The following is a 16,520-nucleotide window of genomic DNA, read 5'->3' on the forward strand; positions in this document are numbered from 1 at the left end:
GGTTGTAACTATTGCAGTGTGTACTGTGCAGGTTGTACAGGGAGGAATGATTTGCCGTGCAGTGGTGCATTGGGGTAATCCCATTCTCTCACTGAACGTGCTCTTGTGACTGCCCAGCACATCATGGCCTGGGTGGGAGGTCCTCATGATGTTGTCCTTATCTTGGACAACATCCGCCTCTCTGACACCACCTTAAGGGAATACAGCTCCATCATGGAAACATTACTGGCCTTGTGGATCAGTTTATTGAGTCTGTTAGCATCTGCGACCCTCAACCTGCTGCCTCAGTATGCAACAGCATAGAGGATGGCACTGGCCACAACAGACTCACAGAAAATCCCAAGCATTGACCTGACAGATATTGAAAGACCTCAGCCGCCTCAGAAAATAGAGAAGACTCTGGCGCTTTCTGTAGAGTGCAGTGGTGTTTTAACCCAGTCCAATTTATTATCTATGTGTTTCATAGATCAAGACAACCGCACAGGCCTCAGTGCTGAACCCATTCAATGACAACATCTGTTGGCTCCGTTACACTGTTACTGCCCTTGTTTGGGTCTACTTCTTCTCTTAGAAAGAGGGCACACTACAAATAAATACATCATTGTACCAATTACTTGACTTTTTGCCACTATTGAAAAAAAGAGAATCAGGTATTAAAACAAATACTGGCACCCTCATCCTCCTATTAGATGCACATGTGGTATAAATTTGAAAATCCCATATGATTTTCAAAAAAGATGACCTCTGAATTTGAGGTCAATGTCACTGGGATTCAAACCTATCCAAGATTTAATCTGTTTAAAAGTCCTACGTTCACCTGGTTATTGAGTTGTTGCATTCAGAAACTTGGGTGTCCACGTTACCTGCCTGCTTGCCCAATGACATCAGCCTTTTACAGCTGAGGGGTAAAAATGACCATCTGAGAGAAATTTCATCTCCTCCTCATCACCACTGTAACACCAAATGAGGGAATATCTTTTGGAAGAATGGCTCTCAAGTAGAGTTTTAGGACCTGTAGCATTAAAGCTGCTCTAGTGCCATGTGGTGGATACCCACTGTTGTTTTTTCTTTTGTGACATGTCACTGTGTTGCTACACAAATCCCCCATATGACATTTTTTTTGTTTAGAATTCTTTCACATATAGAACAGAAATTACCACATTATAGGAAATCAATCTCGAACTATTTTTTAAAATATAGATTTTATTATATAAATGTATTTTCAAATAGTGTATATAAAAAAATTAGATAAAAGTTTATCGAAGTAAATGTCATGAAATAGAAATAGTGACAGTACTACATGAGCAGCCCCCCCCCAAAAAAATAATATCCACAGCATCTGGATATTCTATAGACTGAACAGAAGATTCTGCAAAAACAGGTGGTAAATGTTTTATCAACTGCCAATCGTAACAGCGAGCGCATTTACCCAGTACGGTGGGAGTAATGGGAACAGTCTTATGATAAGACTCCATCAAATATATTTATGGTGCTTTTTCAGATTACTGTGTAAGGAAAAAAAGCACATTTGGCAAAACAGCAGCAAAAAATTTGGGGAGTATTAAACTAAAGATGATAAAAAAAAATGCACATGTAACACTAACACACAAAAAATAGCAGCACTGTGACTTCTGTTTTTTGAAGACCATAAAAAAAACAAAAAAACAAAAAAACGTGCTGCTTCCACATGAAACCAAATACATAACATTGCTAACATGCCCTCTTTTAACTCCCCTGAACATTTGCAGCTTATTTAATCTGACAGGTCATCTTAAATGTAATAGAGAAATGGAAATCAGAACAGTTTGGAGGTTTTTCTCGTGTCTTTCTTATGTTTGGTTGGTTGGTTGCTCAGTTACCCACATCGATTGTGAGATGTACATAAAATAGGAGCACAGTGAAGCCAGCAGTTATTCATTATATTCGCAAAACAGAATGGAGCGATGAACATGAGCTATAGCTATAGTGCTACGCTCTGAGCAGCACAGACACTACGTGCTGGGTGGGGGTATGGGATATATGAAGCATCTACTTATGATATCCCCCTCATTTGAACACCAATTCCATCTTAAAATGTAGAGCAGGAAAAAAAATATATTTAAAGATTACAGTGAATTGTTGGTAAATGTTTTGCCTTTAGCGTCCACCTGATAAAAAGCAAAAAAATCCAAAAACCTAACGTCAGCCTTCAGGGTAAGACCACAGCACTTCACATGACAACAGAGAAGTCAATAGGGCCTGTTAAAGAAATACTGCAACACCCTGCTTAAATACTCTGCCATTTAAGATGTGCTGGGATAACAAAAATAGTTTATTTAAAGCTACTTTGGGCTGCTTCCTTATTCACAAGAGGTTACCATAGTGGTAGCTTCGCATATTTGATTTGGCACATTTTTACACTGGATGCCCTTCCTTATGCAACCCCATTATACTTGTGTCTCCTGCCGGGATTCAACCAGGGATCTTTTGCTTTGTAGGTGGATGTGTAAACTACTACACATTAAAGATGGTGTATTTACAATCCAAACTATTCCTCAACTTTTTTTTTCCTGAATCACTAAGGATAACTTTGCTGGTGCATAACTGAACAAACTGTTTATGGTAGGGCTGTGCGATATGACCAAAATCTCATATCCCGATGTAAGACATCTATCGTCCCGATAACGATATAAATCACAAAAAAAAGAAAAAAAAAAAAAAAGAAAAAAAAAAAAAATCACAAAAATTTAACATTTTCTGTAAATTCTGTGAATCTCGACTTGCGTGAAGTGTTTCCGGCTGGGCGTCATGTACTTGGAGTCGAGTGTTTTAACCGATGGATGAAACGATACATTTTTAGACATAAGTTGCAACGGCCGCCGTTTTCTTTGTGAGTATTTATTGCACGGTGTGCTGCAGGGAAAAACCTGTTCTAACGTTTGAGTCTAAGGTTTAGTTTTTAGCACCTGAAGGCTCTTTTTTGCTTCTCATCCGTAAACACTCTGCATACTCTTTCACGTGATTCAGTTTATTTTGAAAAGTCTCAACAGGATCTTGAGCTTTATTGTAAAAGGTTTATGTGGAAAATAAACAAGCGGACATGCGATGGTTTTACTGTCATTGCTGCTAACAACAACACATAAAAACAGGTGCTTGTCCATCTGTAGTGTGGTTATATTAAATATAAGAGAAAGAGAGAACTTTAAGAAATTAATATAGCCACTACAGTGACCATCAAAACGATGAAAAAATATTGCCGTAAACAGTGTATTTTGCGACACCACGAAACAAACGATAGCGTAAAATGAAACTATAGCCGTTTTTATATCGTCATCCGATATATATCGTTATATCGAACAGCCCTAGTTTATGGGAAAAAAATGTAAAAAGAAAGAAAGGGTAAATAACCTAACAGAATAGCTATGTGATGAAAGAAACCCCATACATGATCAGAGACAGAGATTCATATAATTTTGATATAACCTTGACATAATTAATCTGCATTCTGTGTCCAACCAAATGCATTCTTGTTGTGTCTCCAGCATCTATGATGTAAACAATGTCCTGTGCTTTTGCTGTCCTGTGTTTAAATTTTCCAGAAAATCTTCTTTTTGTAAAGCAAATAGGAGATGATGACCCAACAGGAAGTGGCCACAAGGTTCTGAATGAGATGCTCAGCATGGGATTGGCTGTTGGACATGCGCCAGCGGAAGGGAAAGTAGTCCTCAAACACTTCGTGGCCCACGTACACAAGTATGGAGTTCATACCTTAATGAAACACACAAGAGAGAGTGAAGTAGAGGACACAATGACTACACAGAAATTCACAAGGAAAATAAATATTTGGCAGATTATATTTCCAATTGCAAGACGGACCATACTAATTCACACTGTGACAGAGCAGACTTCCACATTCACATCAAACCCCAAAAGTACAACTGTAACTGTGCAATCAAAAGCTGACTTAGGCAAAAACTGTCTATTAAGCTTTTGTGTGATTCTAATGCTCACCAGGATAGTAGAAAGGTGCCCCTGACCACCACTTATTTACATCCACTATGTAGTAGATCAGCATTAGGAGCACAAAGGCAAAGCAGGCCAGTGTTGTCACGTAAGACAGAGACCTAGAAGTGAAACATTAAGACATTTTTTAAAAAACATTTATATGCTGTGCAGCATCAGGGTGCTTGTGTCAATGTCCATCTCTGTCTGCCTCTGGCTCCGGGGGGTCATTATTGCAGCTTTCCACCCTCATTTTATGACAAAGACTATTTGTACTCCATCCTTTTATTATGTCTCCCCCCATTTGTTTCCCACCTGTCTGTCCAGCCTTAGTCATTGTCATACTGTATACCACATATAATGTAATAAATGAAATAACACTAGTCCCAGATAAACCCTGAACAAGAGGATCATGTAGATGATTTATAGAGCTGATCTAGGAAAAACAAAATGTTCTTGGCGCGCAACAGTGGATTCAGATCATAATTCTGATTGCAAAATCGGCCAGACAGGACAGGACTTAAAAAAAAGGGGGAAAAAAAGATATTTATCAGCACTGCACCAGCTGAAGGTCTGCCAATTTTTTTTAACTTAAAATCACATCTAAAAACATGCCGTTTTTCATTCAGTTTATGCACTCCTGGATACCTTTAATACCTTTAATGTTTAACTCTCTAATGTAACTATGCATGTCAGAGAGTATGTAATCTCGATGTTTATAACTATTTATGCATGAGTTTTACTGGTACAGCCCGTTATGTCTAAGGTGATTTTGGGCTATGTAAATAAGCCAAAATCACCTTAGACAGCTTGATAGACCACTTTAAATATTTGCCAAGGGTATTGCTGTATATTTGATTGGTTTCCATTTTTTATGAGATATTCTACAACTTCTCTTTTGTCTGATTTCACAATCCTGTGGCCACAAAGTTGTGAGAACGTAAGATGCTGGAGTGGAGAGCAAATGTGGAAAACCTAGTCATAACACAAATTATGTGACATTAGGTATTCTATTATATCTGTATGAAATATTTTACGCATTTTAAGTGGGGAAAAGACTATAAAATCTAACGTTTGCCAAACTTAAAAATATTACTAGTGCTGCTTATTTTGCAGCAGTTTCCAAAATATTCAATTAGAATTTCCCAAAGTGCCCATTGCTTGAGTAAATGTAGTTCTAACTGTAGATATAAATAAAACATGGCCCTTACCACAAGTTTTTGTTGACAGGAATGAAACCCTGGTCTGTGGAACATTTGGTTAGAAATGCTGATACGACACCCTGAATGACAGAAGACATTTTATTATTCAATCATGGACGCAAAAATGACTTTATATAGATCTCTCTCTCTCTGTTTGCTGTGTTTGTTTGTCTCTTTTTAATTCTATGTTGTTGTACTTTTTCAACATGTTCAAAATAAAGATTCAATTAATCAATCAAAACAATGTGCTTACCAGTAAAAGACCCCATATGAGGAACCTCGACATAATACTTTTGGGGCGTTCTCTGTAGTGCAAGATTATTTTCCCTGCCTGAGGACAATTAAAATACAAAAAGAATGAAAACCAACCATTTACTTCCTTTAACCTTTCAAACTGTTTTATATCTTTATTTGAATAAACAAGAAACAAAAGGAGGCCAACACCAGACAAATATAAATTACAAACCTGTAATCCCAGAAAGGCCATGAGGATCGAGTTGATGCTGCCAAGAACACCTTCTGGATCATACGGTATACGAGTTGCATAAATCACCTGAAATAAAATGTAAACTGATTGATTTTTATCAACATCAGATGCAGTCTATCAGTGTTTGCATTATTGGGGTTAACAAGTGTGTACGTGCCCATCGGAGAGAAATCTGACAAATATATAATACTCTTCAATCTTGTCCTCATCTATAGAGTCAACTGGAACACTCCTCCACAGCTTCTGAAATTCTGACATTGAAAGCAGCTACACTTGAAGAGCCGGACACATAATCTTAACTAACCAAACAAGTCACAGACCTGAATGAAATGTACAATATGAGTTTTACAAAACACTTCTGATATAGATCTAATACAACAAACATTTCATTTCACAGTTGAAGTAAAGTTGCCTGAATCTTCGTCAAAGCCAAATTGGTTTTCACTTTGCACATGCTCCACCTCTCCAAATAGCACTGAAATTTGGCAAAAACGTTATAGCTTAATTTGCAGACAAAGGCAATATAAAGCATGCTGTACCCCCAACATGGACCACAAGTAACATCGGAGGACAGAAATTCAGATCATTATGAATGTTCCAGTTCTAACTCGCGAAAATGTATGACGAAGACTTCCTTGATGTTGATTCTAACAACTTACCCAAGTCAAAATTGATAGCATAAACGTAGCTATTGTGAGATTGCCCACCGGTTTGAAGCATGTAGCCATGAGAATTTCTGGACCTTGGTTGTTGGTCACTCAAGTGGTTAGCCAATGAGTGTGGGGTTGTGTACCAAGGATAATCCTCCGTTTTGAAATACAGTTTGACCAGGATTTACAAAATATACTTTTTTGATTTAATATGATTAAAATTTAGTCATAGTATAACTGAATCCATAAACAACAAGAAAATGTTCACAGAGTTTTAGCTGATTTCAGTTCGACTTCTATAGGACTGATAGTCTTTTTGCAACCACAGCTATCGCCATCTGGTGGCATTCAGTTAGAATGCAGGTTTTCAGACAATTCACTAGCTTAGTACTTATAAGCTACATCCATTTTTTTTTTTTTTTTTATCTCTATGGTGATAATTTCACACTTGGAAAATTCTTACATGAAATAAATGCAGAGTGAGGGCCAACTGGGTATGCATAGCATGCATAATAGTCAGTTTAGGTCAAAGACGGATACACAGAGAAAGAGGAAGCCATGTCACCGTACAATTTACGGATAGACCAATACCGATATACCAATACTCACCTTCATCTACCACAAACTGGCAATGCTTGTCATTGTAGAACAAGATCTTTTTCTTGTCTGGTCTTGTAACAAAGATGATCTGATCCCCCAAAGCCTGTGAACGATCACACAAGAAGTCTTTTCCATGCTTTAATTGTTTAGTTGCCACAGTGTTCGCACATCACCGAGTGGCATCTTAGTGGTGATACATGTTTCACTAAAAACTGAATAATGTTTAATACCTTGATGGCCTTGGCTGAATTGGGCAGCCCTTCCTCTACATCTTCTAGTAAGACTCCTCCCAGGCCCAGTTGGTCGTGCTTATCCAGCAGCCTCAGTAAGGCTTTCTTGTCCTTCAGGTTGTATTTAGGCTTGAAGCCATAGGTTCCATCCCGGACTTCAATTTTTGGATTGCTGACCAAGGCCTGAGATTGGTAGGTGAAAGTAAAGCACAAGATTATATATAACCCCCCTCCAATAAAAAACAAAATATAATAAAAACTGACACCTTGAAAAGACTAAACAAATAGTACAGTAGCTTTTTCTTCTTCGGTAAGTGTAGCCTTCCAATGTAAAAAGATGGCTTAATGGCATATGATGTATTATCAGCTTAATTTCTCATCACTTACTTTCAATGGCTTTTTTCTTTTGCAACATACCGAATATGTTTGGATGAGAATAACTTACAAATTAGCTTGAGGGGAAAAAACAAGTATTGTGTAGATTTAAGGTGAGACTCGTAAAAGAAATTGCTCAGAGAAAACGCAATTGACCTTAGTACTACTGACAATAAACGATAGAGGTATGGCATTAAAAATAGCACAAAAGCACCTCATTCATGAGCCACTGTTTCTGCTTCATGCTTATGTCAAGAAGTTTGGTCTCATCAAGAATCTCATCTAAGGTCAGGAAGTGCGTGTCCCCATTCTGATGCCTCGTCTGAGAGATTAAGGACAGAAAAGCAGACATTAGGTAAACACACACACAAAACAATATTCACAGCCCTCTTATTTTCTGCACTATGGAGAAGATTTTAGGCAAATATCTACAGTAATTTTACAGGATTTAGAACTGTGCATTCAACAGGTGGCACAAATGCACACATTTAACGGGAAAATCTGTCAATCTGAGTGTGAGTTCTTCACCGAGGAATGAGTCAAACAGCTAGTGTGACAAGGCCTGGCTGCCTGTTTGCAGAGCCACAGCATGATAAACAAGCTGTTAACATACCAAAAGAAAGACTGGGGACCAAATGTTAACCCAGCGGGCACAAATGACTCACTCATGTTTTACAACAGACAAATGTCAAGCTTTATTATTAAACAGTTTGGTGAAAAGATAAAATCTTATTATTTGTGTTGGTGCTGCTGAAAAAAAAGGTTTTAATGTCCCCCTCAAAATCCTCATTACCTTCATGTAATTTACTATCTTGGCCAGGCAACCAAACTTGTACCCAGAGCTCGTCTTAATGTTGAAGCTGCCATTAGATTCTGTGGAAAAAAACAACAACATTTAAGTTTAACCAATTTATTATCGCAATACTGAATGTACAGTGAGATTTGAGAACTACATGGACTGACATATTTGTGCAAGAACACTTTGCTGAAAATGTATTTCAGATAATTGACTACTGTCATGTCAGCTCCTGTCAAATGAGCAGCGAGTGTTTAATGAGGTCATTAAAATCCTAACTGCATTCATTATTTGACATTTTCTTATTGTCAATATTCAGTGAAAAGACAGAAGCAAACAATGCATTTGTTTGCCACTCTCTATTTTGCCTGTCAGCCTTCATTTGTTCCTATTGAAGACGCTATCATCTGAAACAGGTCAAAGGAACACAATGACATTGAGGCTAATTCAGGTTTTAAGCAAACCTGACTCATACGAGAGTTAATGCTGGGGACTACTTCCAGATACAAAGTAACACTCCAGGAAGCTAGTGAGTATTTACAGCTGCAGAGTATGTATTTTGGGTAACATAGAAACACGTCACGCAGTGCAAAAATGTGGCAGATTTAAATGTTTGCAACATTAAAATACTACACAAGTCATATATAAAGCCAATCTGATTTAGTTTGACTTGAAGTCCGGCCAGCTGGTCTTATTCTCTGCTGGAGTCCAATAATGCTGTTCCCCTCAGAGACTGACTGAGGTCTGGACTCAGCATTCACCAATCAAAGCTGAAAACAGACACTGATTCATGAATGATTCATTGTGTAGGCGGGAGCTTCTGTTGCTTTGAGCTGCACAGTAGGCAGGACGGTGAAACTGTGACAGACCAGCTAACGAATGGTGCAGAGGCAGGGCTAATAGAAAGGAGCCAATGATGTAGACAATCCTGTGCTGTTCAGCTGAGACATGAAGAGCTGCAAGGAGTGGCGGTGGAGGAGAGCGACTGAAAGTGCACGAGAGCACTGAGGAGGAAAGCAGGTTGAAGAGTGAATGTGGAGGAGGGAAAGAGTGTAAACGAAGAAGATAGGTGGAGCACCAAAAAGAGGAGAGACATTTGTCGGCTTACATCTTCTAAAAACTGAGCCAGACACACAGGTGAGTCGGCATGTTTTTCTGAACACCATCCTCTGAATAATGTGCGTGACATCAACAGATCATAATAATCCACAATATAAATTTAAACTACAGGCTGCACTGGGTTTTCACTATGAAGATATGAATATGAGGATTTTTTTTACAGCGTTCTAATATTTGCAGGATGAAGTCATGCATCTTTAAATGCAGTGGATGTATTTACAAAGCCAGGTCCTTTTGCGTAGGAATTACAACATTTAGACTGTATAAGCGATCAGTGGATTAAATATACATGGATCTGTCTGCTTTCTACCCACTTGAATACCAAGCATCAGAACCTGTCTGTGTGTACTTATGGATATCATGTATGTGTTTGTTTAAATGCATGACTCAAGACAAATCAATGAGGGACTGAGTGCTGTGAGGAGCCAGCCAGGGGCATTAGGAGTGAGTGTGTGTGTGTGTGTGTGTGTGTGTGTGTGTGTGTGTGTGTGTGTGTGTGTGTGTGTGTGTGTGTGTGTGAGAGAGAGAGTGTGAGAGAGAGACAGCCACTGTGTAGAGAGGAACCTCCAGTTCTACAACACCTTCAGAGCCTGGCTGGGGTGGGGCTGTTTTGGTGAGTGATAACAGATGCAGGAGTCAATCTGTCCCTGCCTGACAAAAGAAAGGAGGGTGACCGAGGGTGACTGGGGGGGGTATAAATTAGTAACAGAGGTTGTTGTAAAGCCATGACTTGAGGTGAAACTGATATTAGGAGCTGGGTTTGTAACAACAGGATCAAAACAGTTGATTCAACGCAAAAGAAAACAACACAAAACCCATACTGTACACACAACTTCCAGACAAAGTGGGGAGAATCTGGTGAGGGCAATGTTCAAAGCTGCCCTTCCTCACATGTAGAGCATAATAAAGGAGACAGCCTGTCCAGCAGTCACGTGCTGCCTGTGATCTCAAATGACAATTACCTTGACTACTCTCAATTGCACACTGATGCACACTGCATGGACTTTTTCTATTCTTACATGCACTTCCATCAGGTGTCAAGAGAATTTCAGACTAAGATGAAGCAACCAATGAAAATGTCTCACCAGGACAAGCCACTAAGCTTTTTCACATTTAAGTTCCCAGGTCACCTGAAACTCAAGTTACAAACCCACTAAAATAAACACACAAACAAGTCATATTAAAACAACACAAGTCTATGCACGATGGCATGTGTGTGCACACATTTAGCCTTATTAAATCTCTGAAGGAAGAGATGGTGGAAAGAGATGCACTCACGCCCCACTCCTACAACTGGGTCATCTGCCTTCGCCTCAATATTTCATGCACAAATGTCTGTGATTGTCTGCATACAAGTGTGCGTTAAGAGCATGTATGTGCACTTTTGTGCATGGCTGTGTGGGCAGAGACACTCCACAGTGTGCCCCGAGGATTTTAAAATGGTAGGTGTTGGCTAAAAATGGGAAAAAACAGCTGAAGTGAGGCAAATGTGCACTTGAAGGATCTCTTAAGTTCATTATTTTATTACAGTTCCGTTACTACATTTGTATAAGGCATTGTGGCCAAAGAGCTGCACACCAAGCATAGATGGCACAGTTCTCTACACAGCCATCCTTTAAAGGCTATTTTTGTTCTGAGCAGATGGCCTCAGTAGGGTTTCTGGTGTTTTGCAATATAACCTGTGCTCTAATAATACACCATCTTCTCATTTCACACAAAAAATATGTCTGTAATGACAGATGTAGACTAGGTTTTGTTTACATACATACAAAGCAGTTTATCTTTTTACAACATGATCCCCTTCGTGACTGATAACGAAGCGTTACATTCATTACAACAAATTACTTATAAGAGTATTTGATAGTTTTATGAGAGTAAATGAGTTTCCATGTCTGCCTGCTGTCTCGAGTGGAACAAATTCCTTTTTCAATATCAGTATCACAAAGATAATTAGTTTTAGTTTTGTTTTTAATTATCACAATAATCAGGAGCAAATGCTTCAAAAAATCCTGGAATAGAGCCAGGCACATCTGGTTAAAAGCACTGCATCACAATGTGTTATGCCCTGAAGACAAACTCTCCCATTACTGTCATTTTTTAATCAGCCTCACACCATGAAAACACGAATTTAACAACCGCTGCTTTCATTTTGAAATTTGATCTGCAGTAAAACCAAGACCCAAACACTGTCATAAGCATTAACAATCTTTTTTTCCTTGTGTCTTATCGTTTCCAACCAGAAATCATGACCAACATCACAGCTACTGTTCATCCAAACAATCTCCCACTGCGAGAAGAGGGAGTCCCTCTGTCCCTCGTCTCCTTTCAGGTCCAGGAAGTCTACCCATTTCATGATGGCTGGAATGTGGCCTGTTTTGTCATCCTTCTTCTTTTTATTCTCACCGTCCTGTCCTTGGCAGCGTTGGCTGTGCTCTATGAGCTGCTGGACTGTGGGTGCTGTGCCAAAGGGAAAACACACCACCAGCTACAGGAGGAAGGGCCGGGAAGCTGCAGCAAGCTTATGAGTAGCATGTGCAAGGAGCCAGAATCCCACACTGAGGTGGTATAGTGGCAACAAGGACGAAGTAAAGAATAATAGGAATTTGGATATTGTTGCTCATTTGGACAGGACCACACTACTGACTAAGATGTTTGCAAAAATGAACTCCCAAAAACCCCCCAAAACACTCAAAGTAATTCAGTTGTTCACAATTAGAGGTGAAAGCTGGTGACTGAACGATATAAATGTATCTTCCCACATCTACCGCAGACCCCGAAAGCCATATTTCACTTCTGAAATACTCCCAGAAGAAAAGAAGATCACCTGAGTATTTATAACATGGCTTAAAAACACAAATTTCCACTACTTAAAGTACCCATATTATGCCCTTTGAATTATTCCCTACAACTTTATTCGAAGCCCATTTCAAATAACTTATTAGTGAGAAAACATTGCCTTTATTTTTATGGGAATGTTGCCAGAACAACAGAAAATCCCCTATGTTTAGTGCTAATACAGCTAGAGCTTCTGTACTCATCTCTTGCTCACAGAAATTGTATTCTAATACTGCAGAATTTCCAATAAAGCAGTTCTCATTTACATAATATTCTTTTTCAGGTGTAAGCAAATAATCTCGATAAACTAGTCATAAACAGCCTGTTACCATAAACCATACACTATTTTTAAGCCATTTTCCACCCACTCCTCTGCATAGCTTAGGTCCTCACAAAAGCAACACTGGCTGACAAAAACAAGCTAAAGACTACGGCTCTACTTTACATTATATTGAAAGAGACATGAGCAAAACAAAGGGTAAAAGACGTGCTGCAGCAGTGTACAGTATAACAAAACTAATGCATGCATGTCCGTGTGTTTTACAAGTCTAAGCTGATGACTCAGCTAGTCCTAAGCACCAAGACAATAGTTAACTGATGCATCTCTTAAGGTTACTCTTCATCATATATAAATGAGGCAAATTGTTATTCAGTTATTTTCTGCTGATATACACGTGAAATAAACTCCTCGTGTCTCCAAATCTGCCTCTTCTGCCTGCCAGTGTACGATGCTACACAAGCAGCTCAGCTCTTTTATCCATGTCATATAGTGGGTGGCTAGTGCTACATCAATAAAGTGTAATGCTTAATTGTTATGAACACTCTGCCTTTGGGTTGAACAGTTTTCCTGGACGAAACCCTGTAAATAATCTTATCCTGGTACACCACTAAAATACATTCATGGGCTTGTTAAGGGGCATGACATGGGGACTTTAATATAGGCTGTGGCAGAATGTGTTGCATTAAATGGGCATTTTCTTAGTTTGATTATTTTGGAAACTGATTATTAAGTTGCATGGGAAAAAAAAAAAAACGTTGGGGAAAAAAGCATTTTCTTACCCTGCTATATGGGTGTTAAAAAAAAAAACCTGTTCAGAAAAAACAACTACTATGTGAGTGCTTTTTTTGTGACCTACTGGATGCAGTGAGCTTCTTCGAGACATGCTGTTTCTGAAATTGCCGTCCAAATCTTATTACAACAATATCTGTTGATCAAGCCTAGTCAGATGAAATCATTGCTTAGGATAAAGCTGGTGTTCTTCAGTAAATTGTAAGCCAGTGTTGTCAACATGTTTAGCACTGCAACATAATCTCATGACAAGTCGCATGCTGCACAGTGATGTACGGTAAAATGTTATATTGAGCACTATGTGTAATTTCATGCCTTACCACAAAATGCCTAATAAAAGCTGACTCACTTTTCTGTTAACAGAAGTAGCTTTTTCTTTAAGAGTATATGGAGTGACGTTGCAATTTCGAAGGGATGCCAAGAGGCCACTGCTCACAATTCTTATGTTGTATATATATTTATGCGTGTTGCTTTAATTCATCTGAAAGAACATTTTAAATGCAAAAGTGTCATACGTATCACTTGTAATCCAATTTTCTTTTATCTAAATTTGACTGAGCAGTAAGAATTCAAGTTTTTTGGGTTAAGCTAAGGATTTAGAATGAGAAAAGATCGTCACCTGATTAATTTAACCTGTGAAGTAAGGTTCTTTCTTATTAGAAATAACAACCAGGAGAGTGTATTATTCCAGTGTCTTGGTTGTCTTGTTGAATCACAGTAAACTGACATGCACAACTTTAATTACATGGATCCTCAATTTACTATCAAGTCTTTAGGGCAGATTAATTTTGAGTATCGACCCAGTTGAAAGTTCCTTCATCCACTCTAAAATGTCTTTTGGTTCACTTGTCTTGGATGTTAGACTTTCATAATATAAAAAGCTATATACTGATGAGATGAGATTATTTTATTCAAAACTAAAGCAACTAGCATTGGTGCATATTTAGGCCTTTGATTAGATATTAACCAGCTGGATGTGTGAAAATTGTTTTGGTGTCCAAATATGAGCAATCCAATTGTACAGAATAAGCCTCTTATGTTGCGAATAGATTTTGATTTTCAAAGAACTATAATTAATGGCACAGATAAACAAAAATCTACTTTTCTTCATTTAAAAATATGTTTTCCATTAAAGAAATTATTAATGTTTATTTCCCCAAATCGTATTAAGTTACAGGATTTTCTGAAACAACGGAAAATAAGGTGATCTTCAAATAATCAATAGAAAACGTTTTTAGTTGTTTTTTTTTTTTTATTCACTCGTCTCCATAATTTTCCCCTCATAGTTACTTTGAGCCATACTGAGGGTGCTCATTTGTGTCTGGCTCTGAGCTTTGTGAAACTTTAGCGTTAGCCACATTCCCTTTTCATATTTAAATGTCTAATTAGATTTCTTGTTTATCAATGTTTTCTCGCTGGTACCCCTACAGTGTACTTTGGTGAACTTTGTCTCTTCACTCACAGTGAGAAGCTTCCACACTAACACCATGTCAGGCTGTGAGAGTGCATGTGAATATTTGCCTACACCGCTATACAATCCGTTATATGGGAGACTGACTGGCCAGTCACTGGGCGGAGCTAAGCACTGGAAATCTGCAGAATCTGCCAGTCAGTCGATGCATCTCCTACTTGCCAACATATATCTACAGATGCTAGCCAGTGGTGATGTGAACCAATAGAGACATTAAAACACTAATAAACAAGAATAAGTGGTTTACAGCAACAAACATCATCCTTTTCAAGAAAATATTTTTCACCTACCACTACTGAGTTTGGAACTAGAGGAGCTCTCCTTGTCAACTTTGGGTTTCTTCTTTTTGTGTGATCCAGAGTCTGAGGCAGCCTGTCTCTTCTCTACAGTTGGGGTGGAAAGTGCCCTTTTCTTAAAAAGCTCCCTTTCTCTCAGTAGAGCAGGATCCATCCTGTTTGAAAGATTTAAAAAAAAAAAGAAAAAAATTCATTTAACAAAAGGCAAAGCAACAAAGCTCATTTTGATGGATTCAAGGAATCACATTCTTAATATATGTAAGTATACGTGTAAGTAGCAAGAACCTTTGGTGGCCTTTAGCTTCAGGGACTTATGAGCTGTCACCTGGTTTATCTTTTTGTAATAAAGCCATCAAGAAACGGTTTTTTTCCCGATACCAACAAAACAACTGATATATTAAAAAAAACACAAAAAACTAAGCTGAAAAGTCATACAGCCAAATACTGTTCGGAGACGAATCATAGTTCTTAAATTTTTTAGAATTAAATGGCGTTAGAGGGAAAACAGTCATTACCCCAGAGCCACAAATATAAAGCTAGTTAAACCAGCTAACAATAGCTAGTTTATTTTCAATTCCGATTACAAACGGCTTTCAGTTGACTTTGTGATCATGTAAATCCCATAATAACTACAACTAACATTATGTTCATAAGCGAACGTTACTGAGTATTATGGGGAAACCAGGATAAATAAACAAACGTGGCGAAACACTGTACCAGAAGCTTAGTAGTTAACCTAGCGTTAGCATCCCGATTAATTCAACATTACCTGACACTTTGTTCCTGTTCTCACTCAGAGAAAGAAGAGGGTTAGTCCAAAAGCACTAACTATATGCTGTAGATGTAAAACAGAATGCGTCCTCCACCGAATCACTGTTTTTTTTCGTTCCTTCGGAGACAACACAAGTAAACTTGTAAACTCATGCTGCACTTCCGTTTCTAGTTCGATTTTTCCGGTATTGACAGCGAAGCCTGTATGACGTCATTACGTACGTACGACAAAACGATGATTTACGATGAATAAAAAACTGCACGTTTAGAAAATATTGATGACAACAATTTTCGAAATATATCTTCTATTTGTTTGGGTCCCTCTCGACAGATTAAATGTTTTGTTTTTTTAATCCACCACAAAATCACATCAATTTACACGTTTTTAATAAACTATAAAAGACAAAATATAAAAGAAAAAAAGATCACGCAGTAATTTTTGTTTGTGCAAAAGTTTGGTCTCTCCTTTATGCTATTTTGCTATAGTATTACTCGGGATTTATACTAATTGTCACATCCATATTCTTATTAACTACTGAAACGCTAAACAGGACAAGCCATAAAAATATGTATCAACATAAAGTATTTCTAGCTCACAGATTCCACTGCATGATAGTTCAATAAAAATGGGAGTTAAA

General features: G+C 38.2%; 3 protein-coding genes across 3 annotated transcripts; 1 reads left to right on the forward strand and 2 right to left on the reverse strand.

Moving 5' to 3' along the window:
• Nucleotides 1-3,428: 3,428 nt before the first annotated feature.
• Nucleotides 3,429-5,851, reverse strand: LOC120729041 (heparan-alpha-glucosaminide N-acetyltransferase-like). Its single transcript, XM_040024422.1, has 5 exons — nucleotides 5,650-5,851; nucleotides 5,437-5,514; nucleotides 5,193-5,263; nucleotides 3,991-4,103; nucleotides 3,429-3,747 (listed from the first exon to the last, which is right to left on the reverse strand). The coding sequence occupies exons 1-5, from the start codon at nucleotides 5,668-5,670 to the stop codon at nucleotides 3,566-3,568; spliced, it is 465 nt and encodes a 154-aa protein (XP_039880356.1). The 5' UTR covers nucleotides 5,671-5,851; the 3' UTR covers nucleotides 3,429-3,565.
• gtf2e2 (general transcription factor IIE, polypeptide 2, beta) lies at nucleotides 5,809-16,073 on the reverse strand. Its single transcript, XM_040024786.1, has 7 exons — nucleotides 15,881-16,073; nucleotides 15,106-15,266; nucleotides 8,319-8,398; nucleotides 7,740-7,847; nucleotides 7,151-7,333; nucleotides 6,930-7,023; nucleotides 5,809-5,921 (listed from the first exon to the last, which is right to left on the reverse strand). Exons 2-7 carry the CDS (start codon nucleotides 15,263-15,265, stop codon nucleotides 5,809-5,811), a joined length of 738 nt encoding a protein of 245 aa, XP_039880720.1. The 5' UTR covers nucleotide 15,266; nucleotides 15,881-16,073.
• smim18 (small integral membrane protein 18) lies at nucleotides 9,242-13,678 on the forward strand. The gene is made up of 2 exons (XM_040024423.1): nucleotides 9,242-9,458; nucleotides 11,681-13,678. The coding sequence occupies exon 2, from the start codon at nucleotides 11,686-11,688 to the stop codon at nucleotides 12,007-12,009; it is 324 nt and encodes a 107-aa protein (XP_039880357.1). The 5' UTR covers nucleotides 9,242-9,458; nucleotides 11,681-11,685; the 3' UTR covers nucleotides 12,010-13,678.
• Nucleotides 16,074-16,520: the final 447 nt, after the last annotated feature.

The sequence above is a fragment of the Simochromis diagramma genome, unplaced genomic scaffold, assembly GCF_900408965.1.
Source record: "Simochromis diagramma unplaced genomic scaffold, fSimDia1.1 OVJJ01000302.1, whole genome shotgun sequence".
In the NCBI taxonomy this organism is placed as follows: Eukaryota; Metazoa; Chordata; class Actinopteri; order Cichliformes; family Cichlidae; genus Simochromis; species Simochromis diagramma.

Excerpts from the sequence above, each read along its gene's own strand:
- LOC120729041 (XM_040024422.1), bottom strand. The coding sequence starts at position 5,670 with ATGGCCTTTCTGGGATTACAG. Across the intron at positions 5,264-5,436 it reads TCATATGGGGTCTTTTACTG|GGTGTCGTATCAGCATTTCT; the intron begins GTAAGCACATTG and ends TCTGTCATTCAG. Across the intron at positions 3,748-3,990 it reads GGCACCTTTCTACTATCCTG|GTATGAACTCCATACTTGTG; the intron begins GTGAGCATTAGA and ends TGTTTCATTAAG.
- smim18 (XM_040024423.1), top strand. The coding sequence starts at position 11,686 with ATGACCAACATCACAGCTACTGTTCATCCAAACAATCTCCCACTGCGA.
- gtf2e2 (XM_040024786.1), bottom strand. The coding sequence starts at position 15,265 with ATGGATCCTGCTCTACTGAGAGAAAGGGAGCTTTTTAAGAAAAGGGCA. Across the intron at positions 7,334-7,739 it reads AACAGTGGCTCATGAATGAG|GCCTTGGTCAGCAATCCAAA; the intron begins GTGCTTTTGTGC and ends TACCAATCTCAG. Across the intron at positions 5,922-6,929 it reads CCAGTTTGTGGTAGATGAAG|AATTTCAGAAGCTGTGGAGG; the intron begins GTGAGTATTGGT and ends TTTCAATGTCAG.